This window comes from Bombina bombina, chromosome 3, assembly GCF_027579735.1.
Source record: "Bombina bombina isolate aBomBom1 chromosome 3, aBomBom1.pri, whole genome shotgun sequence".
Lineage (NCBI taxonomy): Eukaryota > Metazoa > Chordata > Amphibia > Anura > Bombinatoridae > Bombina > Bombina bombina.
The window spans coordinates 685,866,097-685,884,280 of NC_069501.1; the positions used below are offsets into that span (position 1 = coordinate 685,866,097).

Here is an 18,184-nt window from a genome sequence, read left to right on the forward strand (position 1 = left end):
TGCAAAGTTGAACAGAGTTTCTGCAATTCTTCCAGTTATGCAAATAAAGCGATTTTCAATAGCACGATGCATGTATTTAGTCTTTATTGGACCATGATGATCAAAGTCAACATGGTGACATTTTGGGCTGTTAACCATTACTCATGCCATACCAATACACACTAAACACAGTGATTATACACTATCAAACATCCAGCAGTGCTATAGTATGCCAGCTAATGTATTCCTTATAAAGATCCACATAAAAATCATGGGAGGATATTGCAATTCTTTCATTCTTAAATTGCAGTCTTTTAAAATGTACTAGTATCTTTTTTTATAATGGATTCAATTATCTTGCTATACAGACTGAATTGGGAAATTAAAGCTTTTCTTTTTACATTATTTTTTCTGCTAGGCTTATTAGAAATGGTCTATGAACCAGGGATCTCATCTTGGATAGTCTCAATTTATTTTTCTATCAGGGATATAGGATATCCACTCTACAAAAATGCATTGACCTTTCTTGAAGCCTAACGGGCAATAGGCTCATGTCACTTACAATGTGAATTGCTTGTAAAAGTTGACTATGAGGTAAGGAATTCAATAGACTGGGGCTATGAAAACTCTGATAATGCAACATATAATTTTTAGTGGGGTTCCTATAAATATCCACTAATAATCCTTCATCTCCTTTATATATTATGGTTTCTAAAAAAAAAACTAATTCTAGAACAGTAGTTCTCAAATATAATAATAATTTGCGATTTATATAGCGCTTTTCTCCCTGTGAGACTCAAAGCACTTTACAAATATACCAACATAAAGACATAAAAGTTAGGAGTTTCTGAAGGTCAGATAAGCGGACTGAATGCCTGATGGAAGAGGTGGATCTTTAGCTTTTTTTTTAAAAAAGGCTGTAAGGATGATGCCTCTCTGATTGCGTACGGTAAAGATTTCCAGAAAGTAGGGGCAGCGTGGGCGAATGCTCTGGAGCCTGAGTTTGTCCTTATTCTTGGCACTGAGAGGAGGGATGTGTTGGCTGACCTAAGTGAGCGGGATGGGAGGTAGGGTGTCAGGAGCTCTTTCAGGTGCTGTGGGCCTTGGTTGTTTAAGGCTTTGAAGGTCATCAGGCCAATTTTAAAATATGTTCGCCATTTAATTGGAATACAATGCAGGGAGTGGAGAACAGGTGTTATGTGGCAGGAGCGAGTTTGATTGGTCAGTAGTCTGGCTGCTGCGTTTTGTACCGTCTGAAGGCGATGGAGTTCTTTTTCTGGGAGGCCCAAGTAAAGTGCATTACAGTAATCTAGCCTAGAGAATACAAATTCATGGATTCAGGGCCGGATTAGGCCACCGGGATACCGGGGAAAAATCCCGGTGGGCTGCCTGGGCAGTGGGCCGCCAGGTCCGCCAGTTAACTTGGCAGCTACACAGAGAGCTCAGCCAATGCAGGGCCGGCCTTTGGGGTGTGAGACTTATGTGGTCGCACAGGGTACAGTGAAGGCAGTTTTTAATACAGGGCTTTGCTTCGGGTATGAGCGCAGTCAACTGAATGTCACTCTGTCAGTGACGAGGAGAGAGGCTCAGGAAAGAGCTTTACTACAAAAAAGAGGAGGGTACAGCTGCACAGAAAAGAGGCACCAAAGGGCTGTTAAAATAAAAAATAGCTTTATTTGATCAAAGTTAAAAGTATATAGTCACAACCATCCTGACTATGTTTGTTCTGTTGTTTTCTCCTGTTAAGTGTAGTCAGTCCACGGGTCATCCATTACTTATGGGATATTAACTCCTCCCCAACAGGAAGTGCAAGAGGATCACCCAAGCAGAGCTGCTATATAGCTCCTCCCCTCTACGTCATACCCAGTCATTCTCTTGCACCCAACTAATAGATAGGATGTGTGAGAGGACTGTGGTTATTAAACTTAGTTTTATTTCTTCAATCAAAAGTTTGTTATTTTAAACGGCACCGGAGTGTGTGGTTTTTTCTCAGGCAGCATTTGAAGAAGAATCTACCTGAGTTTTGTGTATGATCTTAGCGGATGTAACTAAGATCCATTTGCTGTTCTCGGCCATTCTGAGGAGTGAGGTAACTTCAGAACAGGGGACAGCGGGCAGGTTCACCTGCAAAAAGGTATGTTGCAGTATATTATTTTCTAAGGAATGGAATTGACTGAGAAAATACTGCTAATACCGATATAATGTAAGTACAGCCTTAAATGCAGTAGTAGCAACTGGTATCAGGCTGTTATGTATGTATGTTTACACTTAAGTATTTCTGGGGAATGGCACTTCACTGGGAAAATACTGTATGCATATAACTTTTAGCCTAACTTGCAGTGTGAGCGACTAGCAGCAGGCTTTTTAATGACATTTCATAAATTAGATTTTAAACGTTTGCTGGCATGTTAAATCGTTTAATTATCTGAGGTACTTGGTGAAAAATTGTTTTGGGCGTTATTTTCCACATGGCTGTCGTTTGTTTTGAATTAAAACAGTTTACTGAGCTTCCCTCACTGTTGTATTGTGAGTGGGAGGGGCCTATTTTGGCGCTTTTACTACGCATTAGAAATTCAGTCACAGTCTGCCTTTTTCTCCCTGCATGATCCAGGACGTCTCTACAGAGCTCAGGGGTCTTCAAAACTAGTTTTGAGGGAGGTAATCACTCACAGCAGACCTGTGAGACTGTGCTTTGACTGTGATAAAAACGCGTATATTTTCAATTGTTATCCGTTTTTCTGATATTAAGGGTTAATCATCCATTGCTAATGAGTGCAATCCTTTGCTAAATTTATGCATTTACTGTGAAAATTTGGTTTCTATAACTAATCCGGTTCATTGTTATTCAACTGTGACAGTTTTTGTGTGCTTCTTAAAGGCACAGTAACGTTTTTTATATTGCTTGCAAATTTATTTGAAAAGTATTTTCCAAGCTTGCTAGTTTGTTTTAACATGTCTGACATAGAGGAATCTCTTTGTACAATATGTTCAAAAGCCAATGTGGAGCCCAATAGAAATTTGTGTACTAATTGCATTGATGCTACTTTAAATAAAAGTCAATCTGTACATTTTAAGAAAATTTCACCAGACAACGAGGGGAAAGTTATGCCGACTAACTCTCCTCACGTGTCAGTACCTGCATCTCCCGCTCAGGAGGTGCGTGATATTGCGACGCCAAGTACATCAGGGCGGCCATTACAAATCACTTTACAAGACATGGCTAATGTTATGACTGAAGTTTTATCTAAATTACCAGAACTTAGAGGTAAACGCGACCACTCTGGGGTGAGAACAGAGTACGCTGATAATATTAGAGCCATGTCTGATACTGCGTCACAAGTGGCAGAACATGAAGACGGAGAGCTTCATTCTGTGGGTGACGGATCTGATCCAAATAGACTGGACTCAGACATTTCAAATTTTAAATTTAAGCCTGAAAACCTCCGTGTATTATTAGGGGAGGTATTAGCGGCTCTGAATGATTGTAACATGGTTGCAATCCCAGAGAAATTATGTAGGCTGGATAGATACTATGCGGTACCGGCGTGTACTGACGTCTTTCCTATACCTAAGAGACTTACAGAAATTATTACTAAGGAGTGGGATAGGCCAGGTGTGCCCTTTTCCCCCCCTCCTATATTTAGAAAAATGTTTCCAATAGACGCCACCACACGGGACTTATGGCAAACGGTCCCTAAGGTGGAGGGAGCAGTCTCTACTTTAGCTAAGCGTACCACTATCCCGGTGGAGGATAGCTGTGCCTTTTCAGATCCAATGGATAAAAAGTTAGAGGGTTACCTTAAGAAAATGTTTGTTCAACAAGGTTTTATATTGCAACCCCTTGCATGCATTGCGCCTGTCATGGCTGCGGCGGCATTTTGGTTTGAATCTCTGGAAGAGACCCTTGACACAGCTCCATTGGATGAGATTACACACAAGCTTAAAGCCCTTAAGCTAGCTAATTCATTTATTTCTGATGCCGTGGTACATTTAACTAAACTTACGGCTAAGAATTCCGGATTCGCCATTCAGGCGCGCAGAGCGCTGTGGCTAAAATCCTGGTCAGCTGATGTGACTTCTAAATCTAAATTGCTTAACATACCTTTCAAAGGGCAGACATTATTCGGGCCCGGTTTGAAAGAAATTATTGCTGACATTACGGGAGGTAAGGGCCATGCCCTGCCTCAAGACAGAGCCAAACCAAGGGCTAGACAGTCTAATTTTCGTGCCTTTCGTAACTTCAAGGCAGGAGCAGCATCAACCTCCTCTGCTCCAAAACAGGAAGGAACTGTTGCTCGCTACAGACAAGGCTGGAAACCTAACCAGACCTGGAACGAGGGCAAGCAGGCCAGAAAACCTGCTGCTGCCCCTAAGACAGCATGAAGTGAGGGCCCCCGATCCGGCAACGGATCTAGTAGGGGGCAGACTTTCTCTCTTCGCCCAGGCTTGGGCAAGAGATGTCCAGGATCCCTGGGCGTTAGAGATCATATCCCAGGGATATCTTCTGGACTTCAAAGCTTCTCCTCCCAAAGGGAGATTTCATCTTTCAAGGTTGTCAACAAACCAGACAAAGAAAGAGGCGTTTCTACGCTGTGTTCAAGATCTTTTGTTAATGGGAGTGATCCGCCCGGTTCCGCGGTCGGAACACGGACAAGGGTTTTACTCAAATCTGTTTGTGGTTCCCAAGAAAGAAGGAACCTTCAGACCAATCTTGGATTTAAAGATCCTAAACAAATTCCTAAGAGTTCCATCGTTCAAAATGGAAACTATTCGGACAATCTTACCCATGATCCAAAAGGGTCAGTACATGACCACAGTGGATCTAAAGGATGCGTACCTTCACATACCGATTCACAAGGATCATTACCGGTACCTAAGGTTTGCCTTCCTAGACAGGCATTATCAGTTTGTAGCTCTTCCCTTCGGGTTAGCTACGGCTCCAAGAATCTTTACAAAGGTCCTGGGCTCTCTTCTGGCGGTACTAAGACCGCGAGGAATAGCGGTAGCTCCGTACCTAGACGACATTCTGATACAAGCGTCAAATTTCCAAACTGCCAAGTCTCATACAGAGTTAATTCTGGCATTTCTAAGGTCGCATGGGTGGAAGGTGAACGTAGAAAAGAGTTCTCTATTGCCACTCACAAGAGTTCCCTTCTTGGGGACTCTTATAGATTCTGTAGAAATGAAAATTTACCTGACAGAGGACAGGTTAACAAAACTTCTAAATGCTTGCCGTGTCCTTCATTCCATTCAACACCCATCAGTGGCTCAATGCATGGAGGTAATCGGCTTAATGGTAGCGGCAATGGACATAGTACCTTTTGCACGCCTGCATCTCAGACCGCTGCAATTGTGCATGCTAAGTCAGTGGAATGGGGATTACTCAGATTTGTCCCCTATGCTGAATCTGGATCAAGAGACCAGAGATTCTCTTCTATGGTGGCTTTCTCGGCCACATCTGTCCAGGGGGATGCCCTTCAGCAGGCCAGACTGGACAATTGTAACAACAGACGCCAGCCTGCTAGGTTGGGGCGCTGTCTGGAATTCCCTGAAGGCTCAGGGATCATGGACTCAGGAGGAGAGTCTCCTTCCAATAAACATTCTGGAATTGAGAGCAGTTCTCAATGCCCTTCTGGCTTGGCCTCAGTTAGCAACTCTGAGGTTCATCAGGTTTCAGTCGGACAACATCACGACTGTGGCTTACATCAACCATCAGGGAGGGACAAGGAGTTCCCTAGCGATGATGGAAGTATCAAAGATAATTCGCTGGGCAGAGTCTCACTCTTGCCACCTGTCAGCGATCCACATCCCAGGCGTGGAGAACTGGGAGGCGGATTTCCTAAGTCGCCAGACTTTTCATCCGGGGGAGTGGGAACTTCATCCGGAGGTCTTTGCCCAAATACTTCAACGTTGGGGCAAACCAGATATGGATCTCATGGCGTCTCGCCAGAACGCCAAGCTCCCTTGTTACGGGTCCAGGTCCAGGGACCCGGGAGCGGTCCTGATAGATGCTTTGACAGCACCTTGGACCTTCAAGATGGCTTATGTGTTTCCACCCTTCCCGATGCTTCCTCGATTGATTGCCAGGATCAAACAGGAGAAAGCATCGGTGATTCTAATAGCGCCTGCGTGGCCACGCAGGACCTGGTATGCAGATCTAGTGGACATGTCATCCTGTCCACCTTGGTCTCTGCCTCTGAGACAGGACCTTCTAATTCAGGGTCCTTTCAAACATCAAAATCTAATTTCTCTGAAGCTGACTGCATGGAGATTGAACGCTTGATTTTATCAAAGCGTGGATTTTCGGAGTCAGTAATTGACACCTTAATACAGGCTAGGAAACCTGTTACCAGGAAAATTTACCATAAAATATGGCGTAAATATTTACACTGGTGCGAATCCAAGAGTTACTCATGGAGTAAGGTTAGGATTCCTAGGATATTGTCTTTTCTACAAGAAGGTTTAGAAAAGGGTTTATCTGCAAGTTCTTTAAAGGGACATATCTCAGCTCTGTCCATCCTTTTACACAAACGTCTGTCAGAAGTTCCAGACGTTCAGGCTTTTTGTCAGGCTTTGGCCAGGATTAAGCCTGTGTTTAAGTCTGTTGCTCCACCGTGGAGCTTAAACTTAGCTCTTAACGTTTTACAGGGTGTTCCGTTTGAACCCCTTCATTCCATTGATATCAAGCTGTTATCTTGGAAAGTTCTGTTTCTAATGGCTATTTCCTCGGCTCGTAGAGTCTCTGAGTTATCGGCTTTACATTGTGATTCTCCTTATCTGATTTTTCATTCAGACAAGGTAGTTCTGCGTACTAAACCTGGGTTCTTACCTAAGGTAGTCACTAACAAGAATATCAATCAAGAGATTGTTGTTCCATCATTGTGCCCTAACCCTTCTTCAAAGAAGGAACGTCTTCTACACAATCTAGACGTAGTTCGTGCCTTGAAATTTTATTTACAGGCAACTAAAGATTTTCGCCAAACATCTTCCCTGTTTGTAGTTTATTCTGGTCAGAGGAGAGGTCAAAAAGCATCTGCTACCTCTCTCTCTTTTTGGCTTCGTAGCATAATACGTTTAGCTTATGAGACTGCTGGACAGCAGCCTCCTGAAAGAATTACAGCTCATTCTACGAGAGCTGTGGCTTCCACGTGGGCCTTTAAGAATGAGGCCTCTGTTGAACAGATTTGCAAGGCTGCAACTTGGTCTTCTCTTCATACTTTTTCCATATTTTACAAATTTGACACTTTTGCTTCTTCTGAGGCTGTTTTTGGGAGAAAGGTTCTTCAGGCAGTGGTTCCTTCTGTATAAAGATCCTGCCTTTCCCTCCCGTCATCCGTGTACTTCTAGCTTTGGTATTGGTATCCCATAAGTAATGGATGACCCGTGGACTGACTACACTTAACAGGAGAAAACATAATTTATGCTTACCTGATAAATTCCTTTCTCCTGTAGTGTAGTCAGTCCACGGCCCGCCCTGTTTTTTATGGCAGGTCTTAAATTTAAATTAAATTCCAGTCACCACTGCACCCTATAGTTTCTCCTTTCTCGTTTTGGTTTCGGTCGAATGACTGGGTATGACGTAGAGGGGAGGAGCTATATAGCAGCTCTGCTTGGGTGATCCTCTTGCACTTCCTGTTGGGGAGGAGTTAATATCCCATAAGTAATGGATGACCCGTGGACTGACTACACTACAGGAGAAAGGAATTTATCAGGTAAGCATAAATTATGTTTTTTCACCTTTTATTTTAAACTGTCTAGGATTATTTTGTTTTTGGAACATCTGTTATGTATACACTGTGACCTATTTTTTATGTACATAGTAAATGTTTAATTATTAAGTTCTGCCTTTGTCTGTGAAGAGATTATTAGTATTGCTTTTATATAGATCTTTAAAAAATTGTATTTTGGGTTTTTTGCTAACTATTAGGTGGGGGCTACCGAGGACTTACCTTGCTAAAATGGCAGCTTACATAGTAGAATTAGTGTGAGTGACATTAAAGGGAATATTTAATCATTGTTTAAGGTCTAGTGCCGACAGAAAGTAATTTGATTTTAACCCTTGCACCCACAAAAAGATATCTCAGACTTGCTTGGAGTAGCCGGTTCAGGAAACAGATTATTTTATTTTGTATCATCACATATATTTGACAGCAAATAAACAGCACTATATCCACAAATTGTGTTTCTTTTAAAGCGGAGTATAAATAAATTATCTACAGATGTGTGCATCTACTGGCTACTGTAATGGCTTTTTTTTTTTTTACATATTTTTAATATTAATTTCAATATTTATCGTTTAATATTGGCTAAACTGTTTTTTTTTTAATATAATGTATAACAATCTAATTGCCACTTTTGTAATATCCTACATCATTGCATCATATTAGAAATGATTTAAGTCTTTGAATCACTGCTTTGCTCCAAAAAGTCCTTAATATTATTGGGCCATCATACACCTATTTGTAGCCATCCAATAAAATAATGCATTGAGTATGAGAAATGGCCTTTTATAAGCGTTTGGATAAGTATTGCCCCCCCCCCCCCCCAACAAGATTCTAAGTTTACATATTTTTTGCACAATACCGGAGCCTATCAGCCAGCTAAAAATGTAAACGACATATTTAATCTGCTGTATGGTTTCCCCGGGTTAACAACTGCACTATTTCATGCTTCAGGTCTGCAGTTAAAATGCCTGTTCTCAGATTCTAATTTATAGAGCTTCATTTTCATTTTTCATTGCAAGTTTTTAACCTATAAAAGAATGCAGGAAACTTGCATATGACATTTTATTTCACATATATAATATAGTTTGCATTTGATAGTATCCATTTATCTTGTTCCCATTTACTTTTTGGGACATAACAATCATCGACTCAAACAGTTCACAAAGAACCATGGTGTATTAATGTAATGTATTCCCTCTAAACCACAATAACTTTCAAATGTTAAGGTTAATCAGTACCTGTCTTCACTTTCTGATTTTCAGCGACAGAGAACGGTGTACAGGCTGACCCTGGTGAAAGCTTGGAATGTGGATGAGTTGAAAGCTTATGCAGACCTCATAACTGTTGGAAAACCAGACTTCATTGAGGTTAAGGTAAGCTACATGTGCTCATATTCTGTTATAGAATACATAAAGGGACATGATGATTATAATTATACCCTTCCAAAGCTGAAAAAAAGTATATATGAAATCTAAAAATTGAATTCTAATGCAAAAAATCCATGTTTTAAATTGGTTGAGTGTGTCATTTCCGTATTATTGTTGTTTGCTTTATGTTTAACTCCACGAAACATCAAAAAGCTAATGTCCTCCTCTGGAGCCACAGGAAACAGCAAGTGAACTAGTTATGAGTAGCATTGCTATGTGTTAAACCCCTTGACTGGTTAGATCATTCCGGGTTTTTTTTTGCATTAGACTGTCCTTTTAATTAAAGCTCCCAGTTTAGCACTGTTGATGAGATTGTCTGGGGCACCCAGTGAAAGGGGCTGGGAAAAAAAGAAAAGCAGACACCCCCCCTCCTCCCTGCATATGAAAAGAAATATAACATAAATAGGAGCCAACAGGAGTCTGTAAATGTGTGTAATACTATACATATAACACTTTGGGGCTTGGTTAAGAGTCTGAAAATCGGCACAATGTATGCATCTACAAAATATGTATGCAACGAAAAATCTATTGTACAATGTCCCTTTAAGAGCATTATCTCCACAAACGATAGGGAGATATTTTTTGATAATATTAAAGATCTCATAATATTAATTAAAGGGATATAATACTCATATGCTAAATCACTTGAAACTGATGCAGTATAACTGTAAAAAGCTGACGGGAAAATATCACCTGAGCATCTCTATGTAAAAAAGGAAGATATTTTACCTCACAATTTCCTCAGCTCAGCAGAGTAAGTTCTGTGTAAAAAGTTATACTTCACCTGCTCCCAGCTGCAGGTAAAAATAAAAAAAAAATGAAGAAATGAACAGAAGCCAATCAGCATCAGCAGTGCTGAGGTCATGAACTCTTACTGCGATCTCATGAGATTTGACTTAACTCTCATGAGATTTCATAGTAAGCTTCCTTTACCTGATTGGTGAAATAATATGAGAGTTCATGAGGCTCATCCCCTAAGCTGTCCTAGGACAGACACACTAAAATGCTGCTTAGAAATCCTTTACAATGGGAGGTGGCTACTGAGGAACTTTTGAGGTAGAATATCTTTCTTTTTTACATAGAGATGTTCAGGAGATATTTTCTAATCCGCTTTTTACAGCTATGCTGCATCACTTTAAAGTGTTTAAACATTTGGGTATTATGGCCCTTTAATCATTCCAGTCATTGGAACATGCAGGATCCAAAGGTCTGTACCAGGAAGCACAAGAAGGTCTCTAGCTGGTTGGCCCAACACACAGGAGCTCAATATGAAAATATTTATTAAAAAGCAACTTCATCAGGCGTAATATCAATTAAACATCCCACTCCTGTGTCCACAACTTAACCACATTCCAATAAAAATAAAGTAGGAACATCTACTACAAAATCAGGTGACATCATAGTGTTGACCCACTCACTATATACCAATGCACACAATTCACCTACCTACCATTCATTGACTCACACTATAGGTGAATCCATCTCCCCAAACAACCATTAGTGGCTCGAGCAGTGTTAGACTTACATAGACCTGCTCTATTTTAAGAAGGTTTTGTTTTTTTATTTATTTCATTTTTTCTCAAGTACATGGTGTTTAAAAATCACTTTTACAGCAGTGGTTATGAAATGCAGCTGATTTTACAGCACACTAAGTTGTCATAATGTAAAAATATTACTCTTCATTGTGTGCCTGGATTCATATCCTCAGTGGTGCTATTTAATCTCATACTCCATCTTGTTTTACTTTAAGGTGTGTTAAAGGGACATGAAACCTAAAATCTTTCTTTCATTATTCAGATTGAGCATACAATTTTAGCAACTTCCTAATTTACTTCTATTATTAAATTTGCTTCATTCTCTTGATATCCTTTGTTGATGGAAGCAGCAATGCACTACAGGCAGCTGCTAAACACATTGGGTATTGTACAGTAGTTCCAAAGAAAAATGGTAAGGAACCTGCGCTTTACCAAAAACACATAAAACAACTGTATAAAGTAGGTCCTCTCTCCCTGCAAAAGATCAGGTTTATTCAATTCAAAATGTAATTTCATGAGATTTAAATATTCATAAATAAAAATCATGCAACATTACAAACAATAACATAGATTTTTATGGTCTTTTATGCCTTTTTAATGTGCTGATTTTTATGTTTTATTGTTAAAAATGTTGCATGATTTTTTATCTATGAATTTTTAAATAATCTCATGAAATTACATTTTGTTGCATAAATAATTGCTCATCGGATACTACACATATTAACACAGGGCAACTGTTATAATTATTTTCTGGAATAGATTTAAATAGACGTGTGTGTAGTGCATTTCTGCCCCTGAGCCTACTTAGGTATACTTTTCAACAAAGGATACTAAGAAAACAGATAATAAGCTAATAGAAATACATAGGACAGTAGTTGCATGTTTTTTCTGAATCATGAAAGAAACATTTTGAGTTTACTTTCCCTTTAACTATACTTAGACAAATCCCATTCTCATGTATTCTTGTGCCCGTCCAATGATATCACAAATTAAATTTAATGGCAAAAAATAAGGCAATCCCATGGTTTAAGAAATGTAATAAAGAATACAACCGTACAACAGAACAACAAAAATCAGGGAATTTAGTTTCATCACCCACTAAATATACAAGACCCAGGAAAACTCATTAATTATGTGTCATCACATATGGCATTATAAATAAGTAAATATCATACCTGATATTGCATATAACTGTTTAAATTGCATTGTCACTTATAAGATGTACTATGTCATTTGCTTTTGGGTACTTTTATCCATGCACAAATATGATTTTGTGTTGCTCCTAGTTCATGGAGCGCCAATTGCCGAGGTTTAGTGCTGCCATGCATCATCTAACTTCATCTAACTTCATTATGTTTCATAAGCTGTATTACACCGTGTAGTTACAATTCTCATTGGTTCATTTTCGCGGATATATTCTTCCACTTGGTTTAATGGTTGTTGTATGGGTCTGGCGGCAGTTTGCTTGATGAGAATGTTAAGAGTTGTTCATTTAATATTTTGCAGTAGTATTATTCTATTTTTAGTTGCACTAGTTCTAGTACAGAATATTACATCAGAGCACTTACTGATTAATCAGCTGTGCCGTTCATTATTGAATGTTTGAAGTGTGTGACACAACTCTTGATGTGATATATAATTTAAGCATTTATGTTTTTTATCATTTGATTAGTCTTGTTATTTAAAATAACCCTTTCATCATCAATAAAGTTGTGTGTCTAGCACAGAAATATTTCTTTGAGATTATACTATTATTAAACCAAGAAGTTTTGGGATACTTTATATTTCTACTTCACACAAATGTAGTTGAAATCAGCAATCTCAAACCTGAACCTAGTTTCAGAAATGTCAGCAAGCTAAATGATTAGATAAAACGTGTGCATGATGGGAAATGGATTGCCAAATAGAATAGTCACCTGAGACGCTGCACTATTACATCTCCAGAGACAAATGTCAGTCTTAGCTGTTAATCCTATAGACAGAACCTTTTGCAAAAAAAGGTTTTATTGAATATGTAAACTGTTGCATGATGGGATGATAGTTTGCTGTAGATAAGGACATGGTTGTGCCATCAGTTTTCATGATTTAAGTCCTTGTCATACAGAATTTGGATTTCTTCAGCTATATATTTTTCATTGATCTTGCATCTAACACTATAAAATACAGTGTATGAAGCAGGTTCCTAACATATTATATAACAAGTAAACTGAATCTTCTTGTAAGTGTTTTAATAGTATATGTAACAAACTGCATGTGAACCTTATAAAAAATAGTATAGCGTATAGTACTATGCATTATAATTTAAATATTAATGTTTTTTAATTATTATTATTTTGTTTTGTCATTTTGTCTTCTGCTCATATTATAGGGAGTGACATACTGTGGAGACAGTTCAGCCAGCAGCCTGACCATGGCAAATGTTCCATGGCATGAGGAAGTTATCTATTTTGTTCTAGAATTAGCTAACCTCTTACCGGATTATGAAGTAGCTTGTGAGCATGAACATTCAAACTGTATGCTGATTGCCCATAAAAAGGTATGCTTTCTTTTTATAAACGTGTAAAGGAAAATCACATGAATAATCTAAAATAATGAATAATGTGATGCTACTTTTGTAGGTACGTGTGTATGATGCTACTTTTGTAGGTACGTGTGTATGATGCTACTTTTGTAGGTACGTGTGTATGATGCTACTTTTATAGGTACGTGTGTATGATGCTACTTTTGTAGGTACGTGTGTATGATGCTGCTTTTGTAGGTACGTGTGTATTTCTTTTCTCACACTCAGATCAGTGCTGGTAGGCGTTCTCTGGAGTAGTGTGAAACACATTGCAGAAATCTGAGTGTGTTGTAACAAAATCATGCTTTGGTTTCAGTTTTTACCTATTTAGGGTTAGGTAGATGGAGAGCTTCACTAGCTGAAGTGTTTGTTTTGTTCAAATGAAAAAACACACTCACTACTTGTGCCCCTTTATGTGTTGACCTTCAGTCTCAATCATTCCCTTCGGTAGCTTTGTACATGGAAATTCTAGGTCTCATGACTGCTGCATCGGACGCGATCCCTTTTGCTCGCTTTCACATGAGACCTCTTCAGCTTTGTATACTGAACCAGTGGTGCAGGGATTATAAAAAGATATCACAATTAATATCCTTAAATCCCAATGTTCGATCTTCTCTGACTTGGTGGTTGAATCATCATCGTCTTATTCAAGGGGCCTCTTTTGTTTGTCTAACCTGGACTGTAATCTCAACAGATGCGAGTCTTTCAGGTTGGGGAGCTGTATGGGGATCTCTGACAGCGCAGGGGAATTTACCAATCAACATTTTGGAACTCCGTGCGATTTTCAGAGCTCTTCAGTTATGGCCTCTTCTGAAGAGAGAATCGTTTATTTGTTTTCAGACAGACAATGTCACAAGGGGGGACTCACAGTCCTCAGGCTATGAAAGAAGTGTCTCGGATACTTGTATGGGCGGAATCCAGCTCCTGTCTAATCTCTGCGGTTCATATCCCAGGTGTAGACAATTGGGAAGCGGATTATCTCAGTCGCCAGACGTTACATCCGGGCGACTGGTCTCTTCACCCAGAGGTATTTCTTCAGATTGTTCAAATCTGGGGACTTCCAGAAATAGATCTGATGGCCTCTCATCTAAACAAGAAACTTCCCAGGTATCTGTCCAGATCCAGGGATCCTCAGGCGGAAGCAATGGACGCGCTGTCGCTTTCTTGGAATTATCAACCTGCTTATATCTTTCCGCCTCTAGTTCTTCTTCCAAAAGTGATTTCCAAAATTCTAATGGAACGTTCGTTTGTATTGCTGGTGGCTCCAGCATGGCCTCACAGGTTTTGGTATGCGGATCTCGTTCGGATGGCAAGTTGCCAACCTTGGTCACTTCCGTTAAGGCCAGACCTTCTATCTCAAGGCCCTTTTCTCCTGTTAAGTGTAGTCAGTCCACGGGTCATCCATTACTTATGGGATTATATCTCCTCCCTAACAGGAAGTGCAAGAGGATCACCCAAGCAGAGCTGCTATATAGCTCCTCTCCTCTACGTCATACCCAGTCATTCTCTTGCACCTAACTAATAGATAGGACGTGTGAGAAGACTGTGGTTGTTAAACTTAGTTTTTATTTCTTCAATCAAAAGTTTGTTATTTTAAACGGCACCGGAGTGTGTTGTTTCTTCTCAGGAAGCATTAGAAGAAGAATCTACCTGCGTTTGTGTATGATCTTAGCGGTCGTAACTAAGATCCACTTGCTGTTCTCGGCCATTCTGAGGAGTGAGGTAACTTCAGAACAGGGGATAGCAGGCAGGGCTCACCTGCAAGGAGGTATGTTGCAGTATATTATTTTCTAAGGAATGGAATTGACTGAGAAAATACTGCTAATACCGATGTAATGTAAGTGCAGCCTTAAATGCAGTAGTAGCGACTGGTATCAGGCTGATATGTATATATGTATACACTGAGGTATTTCTGGGGAATGGAATTTCACTAAGAAAATACTGTATATATTTAAGTAATATTTGAGCCTCCACTGCAGTGAAAGCGACTAGCAGCAGGCTTATTAATAACATTTCATAATTTTATTTTTAAAACGTTTACTGGCATGTTAATCGTTTTTTTTCTGAGGTACTTGGTGATAAAACTTTATGGGCATGATTTTACCACATGGCTGTCGTTTTTGTTTCTGAATAAAATCAGTTTACTGAGCTTCCCCACTGTTGTAATATGAGTGGGAGGGGCCTATTTTAGCGCTTTATTGCGCAGTAAAAATTTAGTCACAGTCTTCCTATTTCTTCCTCCATGATCCAGGACGTCTCTACAGAGCCCAGGGGTCTCCAAAACTAGTTTTGAGGGAGGTAATCACTCACAGCAGACCTGTGAGAGTGTGTTTTGACTGTGATAAAAACGTTAATATTAAATTGTTATCCGTTTTTTGGGTACTAAGGGGTTAATCATCCATTTGCTGGTGGGTGCAATCCTTTGCTAACTTAATGCATTTACTGTGAAAATTTGGTTGCTATAACTAATTTGGTTCATTGTTATTTCAACTGTGACAGTTTTTTGTGCTTCTTAAAGGCACAGTAGCGTTTTTTATATTGCTTGTAAATTTATTTGAAAAGTATTTTCCAAGCTTGCTAGTCTCATTGCTAGTCTGTTTAAACATGTCTGACACAGATGAATCTCTTTGTTCAATATGTTTAAAGGCCAATGTGGAGCCCAATAGAAATTTGTGTACTAATTGCATTGATGCTACTTTAAATAAAAGCCAATCTGTACATGTAAAGAAAATTTCACCAGACAACGAGGGGGAAGTTATGCCGACTAACTCTCCTCACGTGTCAGTACCTTCGCCTCCCGCTCAGGAGGTGCGTGATATTGTGGCGCCAAGTACATCAGGGCGGCCCATACAAATCACTTTGCAAGACATGGCTAATGTTATGATTGAAGTACTATCTAAATTGCCAGAATTTAGGGGTAAACGCGATCACTCTGGGGTAAGAACAGAGTGTGCTGATAATTATAGAGCCATGTCTGATACTGCGTCACAATTTGCAGAACATGAGGACGGAGAGCTTCATTCTGTGGGTGACGGATCTGATCCAAGTAAACTGGACTCAGACATTTCAAATTTTAAATTTAAGCTTGAGAACCTCCGTGTATTACTAGGGGAGGTATTAGCGGCTCTGAATGATTGTAACACGGTTGCAATTCCAGAGAAAATATGTAGGCTGGATAAATATTTTGCGGTACCGGCGTGTACTGACGTTTTTCCTATACCTAAAAGGCTTACAGAAATTGTTAACAAGGAGTGGGATAGACCCGGTGTGCCTTTTTCACCCCCTCCTATATTTAGAAAAATGTTTCCAATAGACGCCACCACACGGGACTTATGGCAGACGATCCCTAAGGTGGAGGGAGCAGTTTCTACTCTGGCTAAGCGCACCACTATCCCAGTGGAGGATAGCTGTGCTTTTTCAGATCCAATGGATAAAAAGTTAGAGGGTTACCTTAAGAAAATGTTTGTTCAGCAAGGTTTTATATTACAACCCCTTGCATGCATTGCGCCTGTCACGGCTGCGGCGGCATTCTGGTTTGAGTCTCTGGAAGAGACCCTTAGCACAGCTCCATTGGATGAGATTATAGACAAGCTTAAAGTCCTTAAGCTAGCTAATTCATTTGTTTCTGATGCCGTAGTACACTTAACTAAACTTACGGCTAAGAACTCCGGATTCGCCATTCAAGCGCGTAGAGCGCTGTGGCTTAAATCCTGGTCAGCCGATGTGACTTCTAAATCTAAATTGCTTAACATCCCTTTCAAAGGGCAGACATTATTCGGGCCCGGTTTGAAAGAAATTATCGCTGACATTACGGGAGGTAAGGGCCATGCCCTGCCTCAAGACAGGGCCAAACCAAGGGCCAAACAGTCTAATTTCTCCAACATAGGTGTGTCCGGTCCACGGCGTCATCCTTACTTGTGGGATATTCTCTTCCCCAACAGGAAATGGCAAAGAGCCAGCAAAGCTGGTCACATGATCCCTCCTAGGCTCCGCCTACCCTAGTCATTCTCTTTGCCGTTGTACAGGCAACATCTCCACGGAGATGGCTTAGAGTTTTTTAGTGTTTAACTGTAGTTTTTATTATTCAATCAAGAGTTTGTTATTTTAAAATAGTGCTGGTATGTACTATTTACTCTGAAACAGAAAAGAGATGAAGATTTCTGTTTGTATGAGGAAAATGATTTTAGCAACCGTTACTAAAATCCATGGCTGTTCCACACAGGACTGTTGAGAGGAATTAACTTCAGTTGGGGGAACAGTGAGCAGTCTTTTGCTGCTTGAGGTATGACACATTCTAACAAGACGATGTAATGCTGGAAGCTGTCATTTTCCCTATGGGATCCGGTAAGCCATTTTTATTCAGACAGTAAATAAGGGCTTCACAAGGGTTTATTAAGACTGTAGACATTTTCTGGGCTAAATCGATCATATTTACACATATTTAGCCTTGAGGAATCATTTAATCTGGGTATTTTTTGTAAAATAATATCGGCAGGCACTGTTTTAGACACTTTATTCTATAGGGGCTTTCCCTAATCATAGTCAGAGCCTCATTTTCGCGCCGGTATGGCGCACTTGTTTTTGAGAACAGCATGGCATGCAGCTGCATGTGTGTGGAGCTCTGATACATAGAAAAGTCTTTCTGAAGGCATCATTTGGTATCGTATTCCCCTTTGGGCTTGGTTGGGTCTCAGCAAAGCAGATTCCAGGGACTGTAAAGGGGTTAAATATAAAAACGGCTCCGGTTCCGTTATTTTAAGGGTTAAAGCTTCCAAATTTGGTGTGCAATACTTTTAAGGCTTTAAGACACTGTGGTGAAATTTTGGTGAATTTTGAACAATTCCTTCATACTTTTTCGCAATTGCAGTAATAAAGTGTGTTCAGTTTAAAATTTAAAGTGACAGTAACGGTTTTATTTTAAAACGTTTTTTGTGCTTTGTTATCAAGTTTATGCCTGTT

At 39.8% G+C, this 18,184-nt stretch overlaps 1 protein-coding gene across 1 annotated transcript in view; it reads left to right on the plus strand.

The window, feature by feature from the left end:
• LOC128653901 (S-adenosyl-L-methionine-dependent tRNA 4-demethylwyosine synthase TYW1) overlaps positions 1-18,184 on the plus strand; it is an 824,555-nt gene that overhangs the window by 680,146 nt on the left and 126,225 nt on the right. The window contains exons 14-15 of the mRNA XM_053707460.1: positions 8,966-9,076; positions 13,034-13,201. Coding sequence (XP_053563435.1) covers positions 8,966-9,076; positions 13,034-13,201 — 279 coding nt within the window. The remainder of the gene's footprint in view (positions 1-8,965; positions 9,077-13,033; positions 13,202-18,184) is intronic.